At 36.5% G+C, this 19,085-nt stretch overlaps 2 protein-coding genes across 4 annotated transcripts in view; both read left to right on the top strand.

The window, feature by feature from the left end:
* Positions 1–7,567: 7,567 nt before the first annotated feature.
* Positions 7,568–8,674, top strand: LOC149012734 (early nodulin-like protein 9). Its single transcript, XM_089159691.1, has 2 exons — positions 7,568–7,856; positions 7,949–8,674. The coding sequence occupies exons 1-2, from the start codon at positions 7,646–7,648 to the stop codon at positions 8,476–8,478; spliced, it is 741 nt and encodes a 246-aa protein (XP_089015817.1). The 5' UTR covers positions 7,568–7,645; the 3' UTR covers positions 8,479–8,674.
* A 1,553-nt stretch (positions 8,675–10,227) lies between these two features.
* The window catches only part of LOC149012733 (Ypt/Rab-GAP domain of gyp1p superfamily protein), a 25,760-nt gene continuing 16,902 nt past the window's right edge, over positions 10,228–19,085 (top strand). For 2 of the 3 annotated variants that reach the window (XR_016174050.1, XR_016174049.1), the window contains exons 1-7: positions 10,407–10,548; positions 10,737–10,872; positions 10,998–11,181; positions 15,119–15,189; positions 16,260–16,397; positions 16,499–16,590; positions 17,718–17,989. Coding sequence is in view for 1 of the 3 variants with exons in the window: in XM_089159335.1 (XP_089015461.1) it covers positions 10,460–10,548; positions 10,737–10,872; positions 10,998–11,181; positions 15,119–15,189; positions 16,260–16,397; positions 16,499–16,590; positions 17,718–17,989 (982 nt within the window). In the remaining 2 variants the exon portion in view is untranslated. Of the gene's footprint in view, positions 10,326–10,406; positions 10,549–10,736; positions 10,873–10,997; positions 11,182–15,118; positions 15,190–16,259; positions 16,398–16,498; positions 16,591–17,717; positions 17,990–19,085 lie in introns of those variants that run through there. The other variant, XM_089159335.1, reaches the window with a different exon arrangement.

Below are 19,085 nucleotides of genomic sequence, written 5' to 3'. Positions count from 1 at the left end.
CTCTTTATATATAATAAATTGCGGTGCTGGTTTCTTGAAACGCCTCGACTGCAGCGAGTCTCGAAAATTAACCGAGTTGACACATAACCCATTCATTTTCTGATGACGCCGTTTGGGAGAAGGGAAAAGAAGTAAATCGTGTGACTCGTGTCAGTGCAAGCAGCATAATGGGAAACCGTGAAAACGTTAAAACTAAGATTTTCACTCTAAACTGAGATCCGTATGACTGCCAATGAAGAACGGACACGTGTCATTCCGATCTAATTCGAGCGGCCAAAACCGGGGACGCATGGTACATAGTTTTCTGGTGGACGGTTTTGGGCTGGGCTTGGGTATGGGCAGTGTGATAAAAGCACGCCGTCGACGTGAATCCCTAGTCAGGAATGCCGTAGTGGTGTCTGGTTAAAAGTTTTAACCGCACTCTAAGTGCTGCCAACTGGACAAACACCCATAATTTTGGTAAAAGAAGCACACGTGACTGACCGACTGACTTTTACTGTTGCAGGAGGAGGTAAAAAGAGACTCCAAATTGTATATTTATCTTTTAGATTTTCTGAGGGGTTGAAAATTTAAGGATATTGTGGATGTAATTTTGACTACACCTTTAAAGGATAGTCGAAATTTGCCTTCAATTCATATACGTATTTGTTTAAGGATATTCGTATCCAAAAAATATGTATTAGTCTAATAAGCAATCGGATTCGAATTCAGATAATTACTAATTATTTATCGCATCAAATAATATCGAATACAGTAAAGTATTCAATATTTTTCTTTGAAAAATGAATGATAATCGGATCGCATCAAATAATATCGAATACAGTAAAGTATTCAATATTTTTCTTTGAAAAATGGATGATAATCGGATTCGGAAACCGATAATCAGTAATTGAATAATCGGAAATTGAAATTATTTGGTTGGAGCAAAGTCTTAAACATTCTTTTCTCTTAAAAAAGGGTAGATAATCGAATTTGGAAACAGGTAATCGGAAATTAGAAATCATAGATAAAAAATTAAAAAAATGACAATCGCCAATGAATAATTGGATAGTTTATCAGATCGAATTATTATTAGGATCCGGTAAAGTTTTGGATTTGAATTCAAATGACTTTACTAAATTTTCACTGGATTCAGATTTGGCTATGGATAGCGGTTTTGCTAATCGGATTCGGATACTCGTGTATCTAAGTCAATCTGGTCCATTTACAGGTCTACTTTTGTGAGAGTGGTGGGTTTTATGTAGGAATAATAAATGTAATAGTTTTTCTTATTAGTGGTGCCCTTAAGTAGGGATGACACTAGAGGCACTTCTCTTAAATGCAAATATTACTTGTGGCTCACCTTAAAATTACTAGTTACTCATATTTAATGGACTTTACTTAGATTATGTTAAGTCCTAAAACAAAATGACTAAAATACCCTCCAATATTGAATTACTAAACTATTATCCTGGACCCAACCCTTAGGTCACCCATCTCCTTCCTACACCTTGCTTGTTGAAAACCACTGCCCCTCTAATCCTCCAAATAGAGATAGTCCCACACAGAGGAAGACCCATATCATCCAGTACACGATCGAGCTAGTCACCATCACTGGAATGCACATCAACTACCGAAGGTACCACAAAATGAATCTAGGAAGACTCGCCTGATTTAGAGACAGAACCCCAATCACTCAAAAAGGACTCGCACCCGCAGTCAGCAATCATAAATCCATCATTTCATCCTCTCCATCATCATGTATAGTGAAACCCTACCATAACCCTAGCTCCATGTAATCGGCGTTCATATCACGATTCTCGGCCTCAATTAGCCTAAAACCTTATTCATTTAGTGGACTTTTAGATAACGAATTAGTAGCAACTTTTAGATAACGAATTAGTAGCACAACTGCTACTTTTATCAGCAACAACCAATTGGTCGACACTTCGTTCAGACAAATCCATTACAAAATTTACTTGATCTTTGTTGAAGAAGTAATTTACGTCGGCAACTGAACCACGGTATGAATCATCACCATCTACAACTCAAAGGCAGGGTTTGTGGTCGTGAACTTCATCAATGTCTCGATCATTGGAGAGAATGTGATAATGGAGAATATGAGAACGAGGGAGTGATCTGAGGATAGGAATTCAGATAACGATGGAGAGAATTGATCAGAAGAGTAGAAATCACCGTGATCGAAGCATTTGTTGAACTAGCAAATAAAGGATGATGTACGGTGAAATCCCACTCTAACCCTAGCTCCACATAATCAGTGTGCGCGACTGGTTTTGCCATGAAAGAAGCATTTGTTGAACTAGCAAAGAACGAATGATGTGCAGTGAAACCCCACCCTAATCCTAGATCCACGTGATCCGGTTCCGCACTACAATCTCCTTCCTTTTTATGGTTGGTTTTTGAGCGATGGCGGTGGTTTTCGGAAGGCACTTGTGTGGGAAGGAGATGGGTACTCCCTTCACCCCGAAGGGTTGGGTATGCGAGGGTAGTTGAGTAATGATATTGGAGGGTACTTTAGTCATTTTATATTGGGATTTAACAAAATCTAAGTAAAGTTTGTTAAGTGGGAGTAACTAGTAGTTTTGAGGTGAGCCACCAGTAATATTTTCACTTAATGGAGGTGTCTTCAATTTCACCCCCATTTAAGGGAGCCACCAATAGAAAACTCCAAATATAAAAAAAAGGTCTCCAGTTTGAAAGACTAACATACTTGGACAACATGAATGTGAATCTAGATCCTCTACCTCTCCACTACAAATTAGGAGGGGGCCACCTTTGAATTCTAATAAGATGAATCAAAGATGGAACCTCCATAAGCCCCCTTTTAATATGCCATGGAGAGTAGTGAGGAACACAAACCTCCATCTTGACAGATAAAAGATCCCAACTAGTGAAAATACTAATTCATTTTGATATTTGTAACTTCACTCCTTACCCTAACTTTTTAATTGAGCCAAATGGAATTAGGTTAGCTTTCCATTTTCTATGGGTTGGCCACCATAATGAGGTCTAAGACCTAAATCCTGGTAGTAACCTTTATGGATATATGTAAGACATTTTCCCAAATATCTGCCACTACTAATGAATTCAAATTGCAAACCTTATAACATTGAGCTGCTAAAGAACCATCCTAGTAATCGGCAAAGAAGGGAAGATGTGATACCACCCCGTTGAGTCTGCATTATCGATGATTCATTATATGTCCATTGGATGTAACACATATGTACCATTACATACATGAGATTAACAACTATGCTAATATAGGGATCTCAAGACATCTTCTCTACCTTCTCTTATGTTATCAATGGTTACTAATGTATTATAACTAGTTTACCTTATTCTAAGCTGAAATGCTATGATGGACGTGCTTCTTTTGCAATGGTGACAACTTTATACGTAGAAGTAACAATACTAAGGGGGTCTTGGGCTCCTTATACACACATGTGATTTTCATTGGTTTCCCCCCCCCTCATAATTTAAGGGTTTGTTATATTAAGAGAGAAATATTTTTCTTTTATAAACTATTGTGAGATTGTCTGTTTAATATATTGAATTGAATTAGGTTGTTTGTTATTTCCTTAAATCCTTATAGAATTTTTAATTTAACATATTGAGTAAAATTAGGTTAATTAAAAGAAGAATTTGCATCATCAACATTTTCAAAATTTCTATGTTTGTCACAGTATTTTCTACAGCGAAGGTTATCAACAGCAGGAGCAATATCGCGATCTTCTAGGTAATTGTGGATTCCGGCCACTAAACCTATCCGAAGACCCCTCCCTGCTTCTTTTGAACGACTCCGAGTTCACCAGAGATACTGTGGACATGAAAAAGAAGGTTTAGAAGACAAAACAGTCCAAGTCGGAAACCCCTGACTCCCGCCAAATTGACGTGGAAGTTTGTAGTCACGACTCACGAATCACGCCTCGATTGCGGCGACTCGGGAAATTGAACCGATTACTGACCCAACAAATAAGAGGGATGGATTTTTATTTTTATTATTGTTTTTAAGTTTTTTACATGCTCCTGCCAAACAAAAATTTAAATCATCATTTTCTCATAGATGTGTGTCATTTGTCCGAACATCAAATCAAATAGTTAAAATTCATTTATAAATCACATAAAAGAGTTGATTGATGTGACCTATAAATATATTTTCACCATTTGATGTGATGTTAGGACACGTCACACATTTACAAGAAAATCTAAGGGCCTGTTTTGTTACATGAATCCAGAGATTTGAAATCTTTGGATTCATGAATTTGATAATTATACTCGTTTGGTTGTAAAAATCTCTAGATTCATAAAATCTAGAGATTCATTTTTTTACACTAAAAACGTGAATCTGTAGATTTATGGGTAAGGGGTGAAATCCAGAGATTCCAAAAAAGCTCTACATTTGCACATTCACAAAAATCATGTCGATCAAATAGTTTTTTAGGATGAATCCACAGATTTCATTACACAACCAAACATCTAATTTTATAAATTATAACTCCATAGATTTGAAATCTCTAGATATTTGAAATCTCCAGACTCATGTAACCAAACAGGCCCTAAGAAACGGACTTAATATTGGTCCCACCCCAAGTTCTCCACTAAACTTGAGATACATTTGTAGTCTAAAAATTATAAATAGCCACTCTCTCAGTTTTTTTTTTTTTTTGGTAGGAAAAAGAGAGGATGCAGTAGCCGCGACCTAGTGCCCCCCCCCCACGCAATGTTCGGGCTTTTTATCGAGTGCGATCTATGCAAGCATTAGCCCTATGCACTACCAGCGCAAGCACTGGCCCAGTCAGCAAAATCCCACCCAAAGTCTATTATAAGCCACATAAGCCAGTAGCATTCATGCCTAGGCCAAAGAGCACACAATTGTCCAATGCAAGAACCAGAGGAGCAGAGGGGATTCGAATCTGGGACATGAGGTTTACCAAACCACTCTCTTAGTCCCTATTTAGGACCACTCTTAGTCACTCTTTACCAAACAGATGTCCACTCTCTTAATCAATCTTTAGGACCATTACCAATTAATGATTGAAATTCAAATAAGCCTATTTTTAAAGTTCAACCTTACACTAAATTCTTCATTGATTAAGTTGAGCCCTGGGAAACAGGAGGGCCTGCCGAAAACTGATCATCACCACTTCCTCTTACATTGGAAATCCCTTTCACCTACTTCATGCTCACCCTTCCATTTAGAAAGATAACTAGATCTCAAGATAAAAAAATTTCAAGTAAAAACTGCTAAGCCACCATATTGTAACACCAGCAAAGTGATAAGCATGTTGATGCTGACCATCTCTCCCAAATGCTATGTTCCGATATATGAACGCTCCCTCTAATGTATAACCCTAACACTGGCCAGCAAGTGTAAGCATTGTGCATTATTCATCTGTTTGTTAATATCTTCGTGAGGTATTGAACCTTCAATGTCTACATTCAAATTGCAAGAGTAGCGTGCGACAGAGAGGAAGAGATTGTAGAACATTGAGAGCAAGAAGATGGGTGAAGGGATCTCTCCATCAACCACTTCATGCGTACAATGGAGTAATTTTAACCTATTAGGGTAATTTTAGACATTAAAATACTAACTTAAATTCCAATAATATAAAAGAGGAAGGGTTTAGGATAGAATAGGAATTCACCAGCAATTTCAATCTATTTCTTAAATAAGGTTAAAATAGTCATTTTCCCTCAACCGTTACTAACCAAGGGACAACGTTAACTTTTGTAAAACCTATTTGTACTTTTTGAATGTTTAGGGTAGTGTCACGGGTTTAATGGCAGAGTCGGGGTATGCATGTAAATAACTCTTTATTTTTTTCTTCACAAGAGTTCGGATCGTAGAGGACTCTTCTACCCTCACATTCCTCCACCATAGGAAGGTTGTGTGGGGAGCACAGTTGAGGCCCAATGGTTGTACTACCCTCATGTCAGGGGAGTGGGGTGGAGCGGAGATAACTTTAAGAGTTTTTTTTTTTGGAAATTTTCAGTGCACCACTTAAGTTATTCAATTTGTTAGACAAACCCCCTATTACTAATACCATTGGTATGAATTAATTTTTATTTATCTATTTCGAATATTACCTCCACATACTAAGTTTAAAGCACTATTTATGATTATGATGCACATCTTCCAAACTTTGTGAAGACTTATGATTGGGAAAGAAATAGTCATAGATGGTAGAGGGAGACCAAAATGAGTTGACTGTAGGTTTTTCGTTCAAGGTTATTCCTGTCATTTTGAAATATTTAATTTGCTTACACCAACACTTAATTGTGATTTTTTTAACAACAAGGATTTCTTTGATAAATTTTTGTCTTATTTGGATGGGGGTGATTGGTAAATTGGATAAGGGTGACACTTAATTTTTATTTTGTAAGGAGGATATAAATTGGCGCAAAAGCACGATTTGTCCACATTAGAAAGGCCAAACAACCACTCTAAGGAGGAAGGTTGTTATGTTATTTGTAGACAAGATAGGCTTCTCTAAGCCAGGGAGTTAGCTATATTGAAATCTCCATGGATATACATTGAAGGAACATTCTCTAAAACAATACTTGAATTCACCTCCCTTGGGGTAGTGCTTAATGCTACCCTTGACTTTAGAGGGATTTCATTATGTGAGAATTTAAACATGAGCTCCCCACGTGAATGTATGTTATGAAAGGTCAAGTGTACCCTCAAGGAGCGTGGATCTATATTTTACTAAAGATTGGGTGGGGATCCTATTTTTTGAAACTAGTTTTATCTCACCTTGTATGGAGTTGGGATATTCCATTCACACGAAGAGAAAATTTTCCAACCCACACGGTTGGATTATTGATATGTGTCAAATCTGAAAGCAAGATCTTTTTTTCAGTTCTGTTGATTAACAATGTTGAGTTCTATTATTTTACCTAATTTACTAAAAAATAAATCTTGCTTTGAGATATTTTTAGTTTTTTTGGGCGAACAATCTTGCTTTTGAGTTGGACACTTGTTGATCAAGATTTCATGGGGATTTAGTGTATAAGGCACATGAACCATGCAACCGAACAGTGGATTGCTTTACAAACGAAAACCAAGAAGCACCATTTTCCTTTATTTGTATTTTGGAAAGTGCATTTTCTTTAGTTCCACAGTGGCCCTAATTGCATTTGCAGTTTAGACTCTAATGAGGAAATACCAGCAAGTTATGAACCCTTCGATCATAACTTCAAGTTATTTTGATCTGATAAAATATGAAAAATTTGTTGATTCTTATAAACCTTACAGTAAGATGCAAGGGAAGAGAAGTGTTGTATCTAGCTAGCTCCATAAATATTCTAACCTGACAAACAAGATATGAATATGCTTGATGTATTCAAGCAAAGGATAACCTCATAAAGATAATTGCTTGATTAAATGCAAAAGTGCTCTAGAACGGTAGCTTATGCTTTGCACAAGAAGTTAATATATTCAAACAAAAAGGAATATCTAAAAGAAACACAGAGCTTCAATGCTACGAGTTGTAAATTAAGCTCTTGCATATGGAGTGGCTACAAAATCCCCCTAGGATGTTCTGTTTCTTGTCAAATCTTTACCTTTGAACCAGGTAGCTAGCAAAATCAGCTTTGCTGAAGTTCTCACTGCTTCAGCTAAAGACCCATTGATCCTTTTGCTATGGCCAACAACACCATTCTTAGATTGAAAAACCATGGAAAAGTTTTCCATGTTTTGAGTCTCTTTACCTTTCTTCTACTGGTGATGCAGAGAGTTGGTGCAGTTGAGTTCAAGGTTGGAGATGCGAATGGATGGACTGTGCCCACTGATTCAAATGTCTCCTACAATCAATGGGCAGAAACGAAGCGGTTTCAAATTGGGGATTCTCTGTGTAAGTTGAATTTTTTGGTTTTTCAGATCAAGCAATTCTCAAGTGACTTCAATCTACCATTTTAGCTCTGACAACAATTTTTTTTGATGCAGTGTTCGTTTACTCAGCTGAGAAGGACTCGGTGCTAAATGTAAACAAAGAAGAATACGACAGCTGCAACTCAACATCACCCATTGCATCATTCAAAGATGGCAACACTAAAATCATGTTTGATAAAAATGGTTTTTACTACTTTATAAGTGGAGTTCCAGAGAACTGCAAGAAGAATGAGAAGCTGGTGGTTGTGGTCATGGTAGATAGAAGCAACAGTTCTTCTACCACTAATCAGAAAACCGCAACCTCTCCTCCTCTTCCACCTTCAGATTCCACTGACAACGCCACTGCTCTTCCTCCTCCACCTTCAAATTCCACTGACAACGCCACCGCTCCTCCACCTTTTACAGAGATTACTCCCCCTCCTAGTGAAGGAGAAGCACCACCAGCTCCTTCACCTGTTTCAGAGACTGTTCCTTCCACTCCTGGTGTGGTGTCTCCCTCTCCCAATAGAGCTTCTGTGATGTCAGTGAGTGCAATTGCTTCCATTGCAGCTTTTGCTGGTTCATCACTGCTGTTAGTTATGTAATTCGATCGAGTGGTTTCGAGATTTCCTTCTTGAAATATTTTATTCATAATTTTTCTGCCACGGATTTGGAGTGGTTTGCATTTTTCTTCTCTCTGGGTTTGTGTGGGAGGCATGGGAGAGTTGGTGTATTTCATTGTTTGCTTGGTTTATTCGGAGATCACACATAAATAATAATTACATTATGGTTGTACATGGAATGATGGAAGAATGAATAAGAAACCCACGATTCTGTAATTTTAATTAGTACCTTACAACGAAATCCAATTTCATTTCTGTCACGAATCTTTGTAGTGCCAGTCCAACGCATGCGTTAGCCTAGATTAAGGGTGTCAATTGGTACTGTTTCGATAATTCGGTAGGGTTTGGTGCGGTACCAACTTTGAATGTTAAAAACCAGAACCGTACCGTACCGAATTTAAACGGTACAGTGCGGTACGGTTTCGGTATTTACAAAAACGGTTCAGTATGGTTTCGGTATTAAATCGGTACGGAAAACGGTTTAAACACGGTATCTAGTGAGGTACAATTTTGATATTAATGAACTTATGCCACTTTTGTTATTAGTTCATTAAGATCTTAATGAAATTATGATCAACCAATCAATATAATTTGAAATTAACATTGATAAAGCAAATAAATCTAATTAATAGAGATAAAACAAGTAAATCTAAGAAGAGAAATGAATGATAAAACAAAAAATTGAAATAGGAAATTAGGGATAGGGAAAAAGGTTAAGTGTTTTAATTGTAAAATTACAATTTATATCTTTTAATTTGGTATGGTAGCAATTCGGTACATACCGACGGTATGAGTACCCAAAACTGAAATGTACCGAAGAAATTCGGTTTAGGTACATACCGTACCGAATTTTGAACTGTACGGTACGGTGCGGTTTTAGACGGTACGGTTAAATGGTTCCGATACACAATTGACACCCTTAGCCTAGATATTGAATATAAAAGATATAATGTCCAATTTTAAATCAAATACAAAATGAGTTAGATCCAATCATCTGGATGAAAAATTTTCTTTTCATATGGATTGAGAATTTTTTTTCTTCTCTCATTTGTTCTTACTTTCTAATTTTTCTTAATTCATTCTCAAAAGTTTTGCCTTTGATTTTCTTCAAAAAGTCTTACTTCCTCCTCAAATTATCTTCTGCTTAAAAAAAAAAAATCTTAATTACACATAACAAATTCTTATAAGGAAAAAAAAAAAAAAAAAAAAATTAGAGAAAGAGAAAAAATTAATTTAATATGAAAGGTCAAAAATATAATTATAGAAGAAGAGATAATTTTTTTTTTTCTTTTTAGAAGAAGAAGAAAGTTTTATAGAGGGTAGATTAATAGTAAATAAAGAATATAGAGGTGAACTAGAAAATTTCTCGGAAAATTGACTGTGTTTATTGTCACAAAACAAAAACAATATCGATTGTAATGAGAACATCTCTTAATAAAGAGATCGTGGTTTGGTCCAAGTGGTAAGCAGCTAGGTCCACTTAAGCAAAGTTCCGGTATCAAAACTTTTTAGATACAAAAAATCCTTGCTTGGGAGACTCACCCACCATAGCCAGTTGTGCGACCGGGTCGAACTCTGGATTAGTTAAGGCAAAGCTTTGGTAACCGGAGTTGGCAACAAAAAAAAAAAAAAGATCGTGGTTTCACCTTCCCTGATGATATATGCAATATTCTTAATCCTATATATGAAAAACTCCTTCATACCCCCAAAAAATCAATCAATGACGATCAACCAATTCTGATATGAATCCGAGGCATTGAAAGGATATCCGATAAAAGATAGGGGTATCATCGAGCATTTGCAAGTAGAATGGAGAAATGACGCCATTGGTTAATTTTCTATGACTTTCGCATAAAATAGAGCTTTATATTTTATATAAAACCATTGTTTATTTTTGTGTTTGCCTTGATTTGAGAAGGGTTAGACTGAGGGAATCCAAAATGCTATTTTGATTGTAGAAGCTATGAGGAACAGTGACAGAGAAGTGGAACGAAAGGAGAGCATTCCAAGCCTTGATACCAGATTCAATCAAACCCTCAGAAGTGTTCAAGGGTAATTGATCATTCATAACATTTCATTTGTGAAATGGTACTCTCATCATCAAACCTTAAATCCTCCAAATTGGGAACTCAATGAAGAAAGTCCCTACAGAAACTACAAACCATCGTAGATCTAAAAACCTGTAAACAAAAAATTATCCTCACTTCTTCCCTAAATTTCTTTTCTATTTTGTGATTCAGGTTGCTTCAAGGTCGCAGTTTTCCTGGAAAAGTTTTGCTATCCAGGAGATCAGCTGAACATCATCCTCCAGACGTTGAAAGAAGAAGATCAGAAGATGATTTCGGATCAGATGAACACATGGGCATGCCTTTTGAGGTAATATTGATTAAATTTGAATTCTTTGTCTTGGTTTAAAATATTTCAGCATCGTCTGGATTTCTTGTCCGAATTAATTATGGACTATAACAACTAAAAGGTTGTTTTTTTTTTATATTATTTAGAGCGAAGTTGAAAGTACGAGCAAGGTAACAGATGAGACGGGCATTAGTAAAGCAACATCATCCAATACAAGCATGCAGAGTACATCTGGAGAAGCTCAGAAGCCCGTGTTGGGGGCTAGAGCCACTGATTCTGCAAGGGTTATGAAATTCATGAAGGAACTCTCTAAATCGACTGTCATATTAGGTATTTGCTTTTCTTTGTTGTCTAATTGGCCGCATTGTTTTCTTGTGCCTGACCTTCGACGAATATTTATTCTTGCAGATATCAGATTATTTTCTTGTTTATAATGGGCGTCTTATTTATAATTTATTTGGTTTTTTGGGGACATACAGAACAAAGATGATGTTCCAAGTGCATAGTATCAAAACTGTACGACATAGATAGTTGAATTATCACCTTGGCCGTTAATCTGGGCCAATACATCCACTTGATTATCTATGTGAAACATGTACTGTTTGACATCCTGTATGAGGTATCCATTTGGATCACTCTAGGCCAATAAAACTGGAGCATTTAGCCAAGTGCTTTGTTTATGTTCATAACAAATTGGAAGATAAAGAATTCTGATCGTTGGTTAATGTAACAAGTCCTCAACAGTTGCTTTGTAAGTTAAAATACAGTATAAGAAATTCAAATATTTCTAGATCAGTAAGTGGGGATCCTGTTAAATTCATCAAGTTATTCAAATATTTATTGATCAGTAAGTGGGATCCCGTTAAATTTCATCAAGTTAATCTGTTGAAGTAAATAAGATTAGACAGAAGATGATATATTCCAATGGTCAGATTACTCTACACAGAATGCATGCCCTCCTCCCCACCAAAATAAAATAAAATAAAATAAAAAGTAAAGAGCTTCCCATATGGGTTTACGATTGAGCAGGATGTGTTGGAAAATTCAGAGCAGAACTTGAGCTTACTTATTAAAATGTCAGGAAAAAGATCAAATGGGTAGCAAATCTAATGCTAGTAAAGTAGTTTCAGAATATGAGGAATTGAACAATCCACCTGATCTTTACACTTCAAGGTGTTCAGTAGGATCAGAGACCAATCTGCCTTGATCACACACAAGGGTTGTCTTAGTCAAATACAAGGGATCTTAAATGGAGAAGTAGAGCAGCAAAGGGCTTTTCATTTATCCAAATCTATTTGTAATGCTAGCCTGTTAAACTTGTGTAGACGGCTCAAAAACAGACTACTATACTGATAAGGAATGACCTAACTCAATCCTTGACCAGCAAGACAACATACATTCTTCAGCAACTGAAATAACAAAGAAATAAATACACTCAAGTATTTTATTCCATATGCCCAACCTAGATCCATATTATAGGCTCATTGAAGTGGCTCATTACAGTGAAAACCTATAAAGGCCTACACCATAGCTTAATTCTGCAAAATATGCTCATTTTTGTGAAGTTAAACTCTTAACAAAAGAAAACTGTCTTGAGACGTATTAAAACACTAAACACACTAAGACTGGCCTCTTGTGGATATCTTGGCCAAAACCTGTGAGAATCCTTACCTGCAGTTCTGAGACACCTTCCATAATGCAGGTCTTATTGCTGCATCTGTGTGCAGTTTTAGTTGGGCCTATCACTACAGGTTTTGTGTATCTATCTGCATTAAGTATAACCCTTCCTAGAGAGGTAATAAGACATCCAAGAGGAACTTTTTCCTATGTCAACGTTTTTGACTTCCTCCCTGCCTCTGTTTTCTGTTGTTCTTGAAGCTCAACTGCTTGTGGGCATGGGTCATTTAATACCCTAACTGCTGAGATGCCTTGGCAGCATTATGATGCAGCACAACCAGAAATTACTGTTCAAGCTACAGTGGCGTGAACAGTAACTTAGATGATATTTTTCATATTTGGTGGGCCCCAAGTCTAGCTTGCATGGAAATAGATTCAAATTTGGTGGGCCCAAACTGCCTTCAAGGAGATAAATAGGTCTGTTGGGGGTCTAGAGTTTTAGTTTTTTGGGTACATGTAATCGAAGTTTTTTATCCGGGTAGGATATCTAGGATAAGTTTTAGTTAGTTTTAAATTCCTAAAGTCCTAAGGATCAGTCTTTTGTTAGTTTTAAATTACCAAGAGTCCTATTATGTTGTTTTCATATCAAGTATGTTTGTTTTGTTATTTAAACCTTGTGGGGGGGGGGGCCGCGCCCCCCCCCCCCCTCCCTTCTTTTCTTTCTTTTCTTTTCTCTCTTTTCTCTCTCTCCTTTTCTTTTCTCCTCCCCCCTCTTTCCTTTTTCCTTTTTTTTTCTTTTTTCTTTCCCTCCTTCCTTCCTCTTTTTTCTTCCCCCTCTTTTTTTCTTTCTTCTTTTCTTCCTCCCTTTCTTCTTCTTCTTTCTTTCTCTTTTTACCCCTGGTTGGGGAGGGGGGCGGGCCCAAACTGCAGCTTGCAAGGAGATAAAATAGGATCTGTTTTCGTGGGAGTTCTAGAGATAATTTAGAATTTTATTATTTATTATTGGGATAATCATGTAATCGAAGTTTTTTATCTGGGTAGGATATCTAGGATAAGTTTTAGTTAGTTTTAAATTCCTAAGAGTCCTTGAAGGATCAGTCTTTTGTTAGTTTTAAATTACCAAGAGTCCTATTATAGTTTGTTTTCATATCAAGTATGTTTGTTTTGTTATTTAAACACTTGTAATCAGCTTATTGAGTATGGAATAGAAAAATATGAATTGAAGCTTGAGCTTTGTGCGTTTGCAGCCCCCCCTTCTCTCCTCTTTTCTTCTTCTTCTTCTTCTTCTTTCTTATGAGTGTTCTTCTCTCTCTTTCTCTTCTTCAAGACTAATTCTTCTAAGATTTCCCTTCTTCCCCCTATCTTCTTTATATCCTTCTTTCTTCTATATTCTGTCCCCCATTACATTATTTATCTATTGTAGAAGCAGCTAGAAGGTCTAAAATGTGGGGAGAGAGAGAGAGCTTCCCATTTATTTTCAAAATCTGGATTCCAATTTCTTGGAAATTTGGTGCAAAAATCGAACAAAAACGGCTTGAGAAATTGAAACAGCCTTTGACACTGAGATAGAAATCCAACAAAAGAGAGCCTAAGTCCTCCCCCCCCCCTTCTTTTGTGGATGAATGAGAGCTGAAGTCCTTGGATATTCAGGTTCCTAAATCTTTCTGTGCTCAATCATGTAGATCTTGCTACTGAAGAATGAGCCAATCCATTGTCCTGGGTTTGGAATGGAAGGCCAAATTGAGTAAATAAAGCTGAGTTATGTGGGTTAATTATTCGAGCTTTTTTCTTTTGTTTTAAGTAGTGTGGTTGAAGTTCCTGCTTGTGGAAACCTGATAAGTTACCTTGAGACACATTTTCCGCCACTCAACATGTCAGACGAGGCTGAAATTTGCCAATAAAACATTGATAAGTTGGTTGACCATGAAGAGCGTGTACGGGTTATTGGGGGTTGCATGGAATACATGGTAGGATATCAGATTGAATTTGAGTCTTGAATTGATGGCTAATCCAGAACATTTCTTAGATTTCCAATGGTGAAAATTCCCATATCACCCATCTATGTGGCAGACCAGCAATGCCATTCACACAGACTAGGATCAGGGCAGAAAATCGGGTGGATCAGACCCAATCTCTTTCATGCATTGAATCAGTTTTTAAATCTTACTTGATAAACGGTTTGGATTTGGATAAGCAACTGAGATTGTGACCAGATTTTGATCTTGTCCAGAGCCAACTCATATTTGATCATATATGATACCAAAATAATTCTCATATCTAACTGAAACCTTAGATGCTTTATGCCTTACCATGAAACCTTTGGCTTTATTTATGTTTTGATTAGGCACCAGGTGAACACCTATGTTACTAGAAACAGCATGGACGTGACACTTTTAGGTATCCAATACAATTTATGTTCAGTATGGAAGATAATATATATTCAGTATGAAAGTATCCAACATTATGTGGATGCCATTCGGAAACAGCCAGCTCTAGTAGATGCAAACAAATGTCTTCTAAATAACCATTTTTAATTCCTGTTCCCGAGCTATATATTTCTTTCACAATATATATATTTTAAATAAAATTTTGTTCCATATTTCTGGGCTAAGTATGATATTTTTTCCTAATGTTTTTATGCATCCTGTAGAGACTTTACATCAATTGGCTTGGAATGGTGTAACTTCGCATTTGCGCCCAACTGTTTGGAGGCTTCTTTTGGTATGCTGTACATTTAATGTTCAGTTTTTAAGCATCATATACTAATGCCCTTAGTTCAGGCTTTGTTGAACTTGACAGTTGACACTAGCATTAGACCATTTTGATGTGTTTATGAAACTTGGCTTTCCTTGATAGCATGATTTTTCATCTTCCTTTTTGGGTAAATAGCAACTCTTATTATCATAGCCTTACGGTAGTAGTACACTCCAAATGCCAAAACTGGATATGCTTGGAATCACCCTTAAAAATAAAAGACTGAATGAACTGAATTTGTTGAAACAGAGTAGGACTAGTCTCTCCAGGAAAGGAGTCCCAGAACACCATCTCAATTTACAGCCTGCTTGGTGAATTGGTGAGGCATTGCATTTGTTTGGCTTGGCTTTCACAGTTGTTGCATCTTCTTACACTGTAATGTTAAAGGAGCCTCCCTCATGACAAACACAACATTCTTATGGAATGACAACAGTTCCATCCAAATTAGTTTCCTTTGACCTGTTTTCCCTGTTGAAGATGTTTCCGTCTAGCTGCATACAACCATGAAGCTCTAAGTAAAGGCATGGATGAATGCCATAGAACATAATAAGATTATCATTCAGTGTATATGGAAAAGGAAAACAAAGAAAGAGAGCAAGGGTTACAATTCTCTACTCCAAATTCCTTAATATATAGCATTATTTTTGACAAAAGTACCATTAGATGAACCATACTATCACATTTATGCCATTTAAAGTTGCATTTCTTATGGAATGGGTTGTGTTTGTAGTGCTTGTGGTTAGGCTTTGAACCTTTTTTTCTTGGTAAAAGTAAAACTTTGAATCTGCTATTTTTTGGCTGGAGGAGTTGTCACTACCTCTGTGATGCGAAGAGAAGTTGTTTGCTAGATTAAGTAGTTGTTTTGTAATCATTTGAATCCTGTTTGGAATGGACAGTATCATTTCATCTTGAAGGAATATAACTGTAGATTTTCTTTCTTGTCCATGGTCAGTTAAATCCTCTTTCTTTAGTTGTACTTCTCCGGGTGTTTACTATTCACATTGCTTGTATGAAACTTAAGTATGAACTGACTACAGGGATATGCACCACCTAATTCAGATAGAAGGGAGGGGGTTCTAACAAGGAAACGGAATGAGTACCTTGAATGTGTTTCTCAATATCATGATATTCCTGATACTGAACGTTCTGATGATGAAATCAACATGCTTCGCCAGGTAATCTTTGCACACGATGCAACCATATTGAGTGTCATTACAAGTTCCATCACTGCTAAAAAATATGGTCCTATGCATTATTCTTTGTTTCTGTTGCTCAGATAGCTGTTGATTGTCCTCGGACGGTACCCGATGTTACCTTCTTTCAGCAAGCAGAAGTTCAGAAATCTTTGGAGCGGATCCTTTATACATGGTTAGTTGAGTAGTTCTTTTTCATCAAAAACCCCCTCCCAAAAAAAAAAAAAAAAAAAAAAAAAAAAAAAGAAAAAGAAAAAAAAGGAAACTGATGAGAAATGCACAAGCTGAGGTTCAAGGAGTACCATATGATGAAAGCTTTAACTAGGTGGATCTATGGGAAGAAACCTTCATCCTATGTATTTGATTCCTTGTTCATGAATATACAAAATGCACAAGCTGAGGGTCAAGGAGTACCATATGATGAAGCTTTAACTAGGTGGATGTATAGGAAGAAAACGCCTTCATCCTATGTATTTGATTCTTCTAGAATGTTACATTATTTGGCAGATGAAAAATATTTGCCAACTGGGTCATCTGATTGGCTTGATTTCCTCAGAGACATCTTAGGTTGGTGTCGTGAAATGTTTGGGCACCTTGGATGTGCTTATTTTATGCATAGAATCAATAGAAGATTTACCACAAATAGATTTATTTGATGAAGTTTTGCTGATATGTCTAGGTACCTGAGCTAAATTTATAAATAGCATGTACTTTGATTTGGTCAAGTTTCAATGGTTATGGAATATCAAACAGTAATTACATAATTTTCTCCAGCTTTGCATCCTCTTATTTCACTCCTGCTTCCTGTGCGTATGTTTCATTTCTTATTGAGGTATATTTAGTTTCTTATTGAGGTAAATGATATTTATAAGATCTGTGTTTCATTTCTTATTGAGGTATATTTATTTTCTTATTGATTTAAATGATATTTAGTAGATCAGCATAGTTGATGTTCTCTGGGGCTCATCAGTGATTCGAATATTAAATGCTTGAGACGCCATTGAGAGTCATCTTGAGGGCTTCCATACAGCATACATCATATAATTTATTCTGGACATTTTCCAATGTCTTTCTGACCATGAATGTAGAGGGTGGTAGGTAACGTGGGTTTTGGTGATCTTTACTTTGGAGATCTCCACTGTAAGTCCTATCAAATGGTCAATTGTGCGCATGGCATGGTTGAACCATATGAAGTTGGTCTTTTTGAACTCAGGAGTGTTCTAATTGTTTTTTTCTTAAGAGGTTAGCAGTTGATTATTTCTAGCTTTCATCTATATTAATGGGTTTGTGACTTATTTTCAGGGCTATTCGGCATCCAGCAAGTGGTTATGTTCAGGGAATTAATGATCTTGTTACACCCTTTCTAGTTGTTTTTTTGTCTGAATACTTAGAAGGGGACATGGGAAATTGGTCAGTTAGAGATTTATCATCGCAGAAAATTTCCAATGTTGAAGCCGATTGCTATTGGTGTCTATCAAAATTACTTGATGGGATGCAGGACCACTATACATTTGCTCAACCAGGAATTCAGAGGCTTGTGTATAAGCTGAAAGAATTAGTTAGGAGGATTGATGGTATGTTCTATTTTCTCTGTTTCCTTCCTTTCTTCTTTCCCCTTGTATTTTTCTTTCATGCAATTGTTCTTTCAGACCTTTCTTGATTTTTATATGTTTACCCTTAAAAGTTTTGTTGACCAACTACTTAGTATGAGTGTTAGGCTAGATACCCAAGACTATAGAATGCAAGCTTAGTACCAGTCTTTAACTCCACCAAGATATCCTATATGAAGATCGGCTTTTTGGATGACTGTAAGAATAAATTCGAGTATTCGACCATTTATGCCAAAGTAATCAGAAATATTGGGTGGCAGCAATTACCTTCTTCACAAAATGAAACAAGGAGTATTTTCTTTTTAAATATGTCTTTCTATTTTTTTTCTTCCTAGTGACAGTATTGTTTATGTTGCCAAATTGACCTTCCAATCCTGGCATGCTTATTACAACTCTAATTAAATAGAAAAAACTCACTCAAATAAAGAAAACATAAAAGGACTAAATTGCCGGACTTAGAGTTGGGCAAAAATGCCGTTACCCAACTGAAATTTATTGGACTTGAAAAACTTTCTGTAAAATGCTATTAAACCAGTAATGTGCTGCTGGGCAGCAAGCCTAGAGGCTTCACTTGGGCTTCTAATTGCCGAACACCAAATCTGAGAGCCCTAATTAGTGGCTGGACCTGCATCATCCATATTTTGGGGATCAGGTAGCTTCATCTTATGTGCCACCTCACAAGCATGATGGGAGATTTTCCCATATAGGAAGTCTTTACAAGTCCGTATACCCCCAAAGGTTCCTAAAAACAAGGTGTAGTCTGATAACCCCTAAGAGAGGAATAGAGTAAGCAAGCTAGATGGGGAGTGCTTTTGATTTGAAACCAAGCCAGCAAGAGATGCTATTTGTGCTTGCAGTTGTCTGTTTCATGATGTTCAAAGTAATGGTTGAGTTTGTGGTTTGGGATTTTGTTTCTTTTTCTTTTTTTAACTGTGTGGAGGTTATATTTGTAATTTGGATAGGAAAATTTTGTAATTGTTGATAAGGGAAAGGTTATTGTAAATTTTGCTACTTGGACAGTGGACTTGGAGAATATTTTTGTAATGGTTCAGTTTCTTAC

This window comes from Hakea prostrata, chromosome 6 (assembly GCF_041222555.1).
Source record: "Hakea prostrata isolate BN-2017 chromosome 6, UWA_Hpros_2, whole genome shotgun sequence".
Classification (NCBI taxonomy): Eukaryota; Viridiplantae; Streptophyta; class Magnoliopsida; order Proteales; family Proteaceae; genus Hakea; species Hakea prostrata.
Note: the sequence above shows the minus strand (reverse complement) of the source record. Positions and strands in the feature narration are given on the sequence as shown.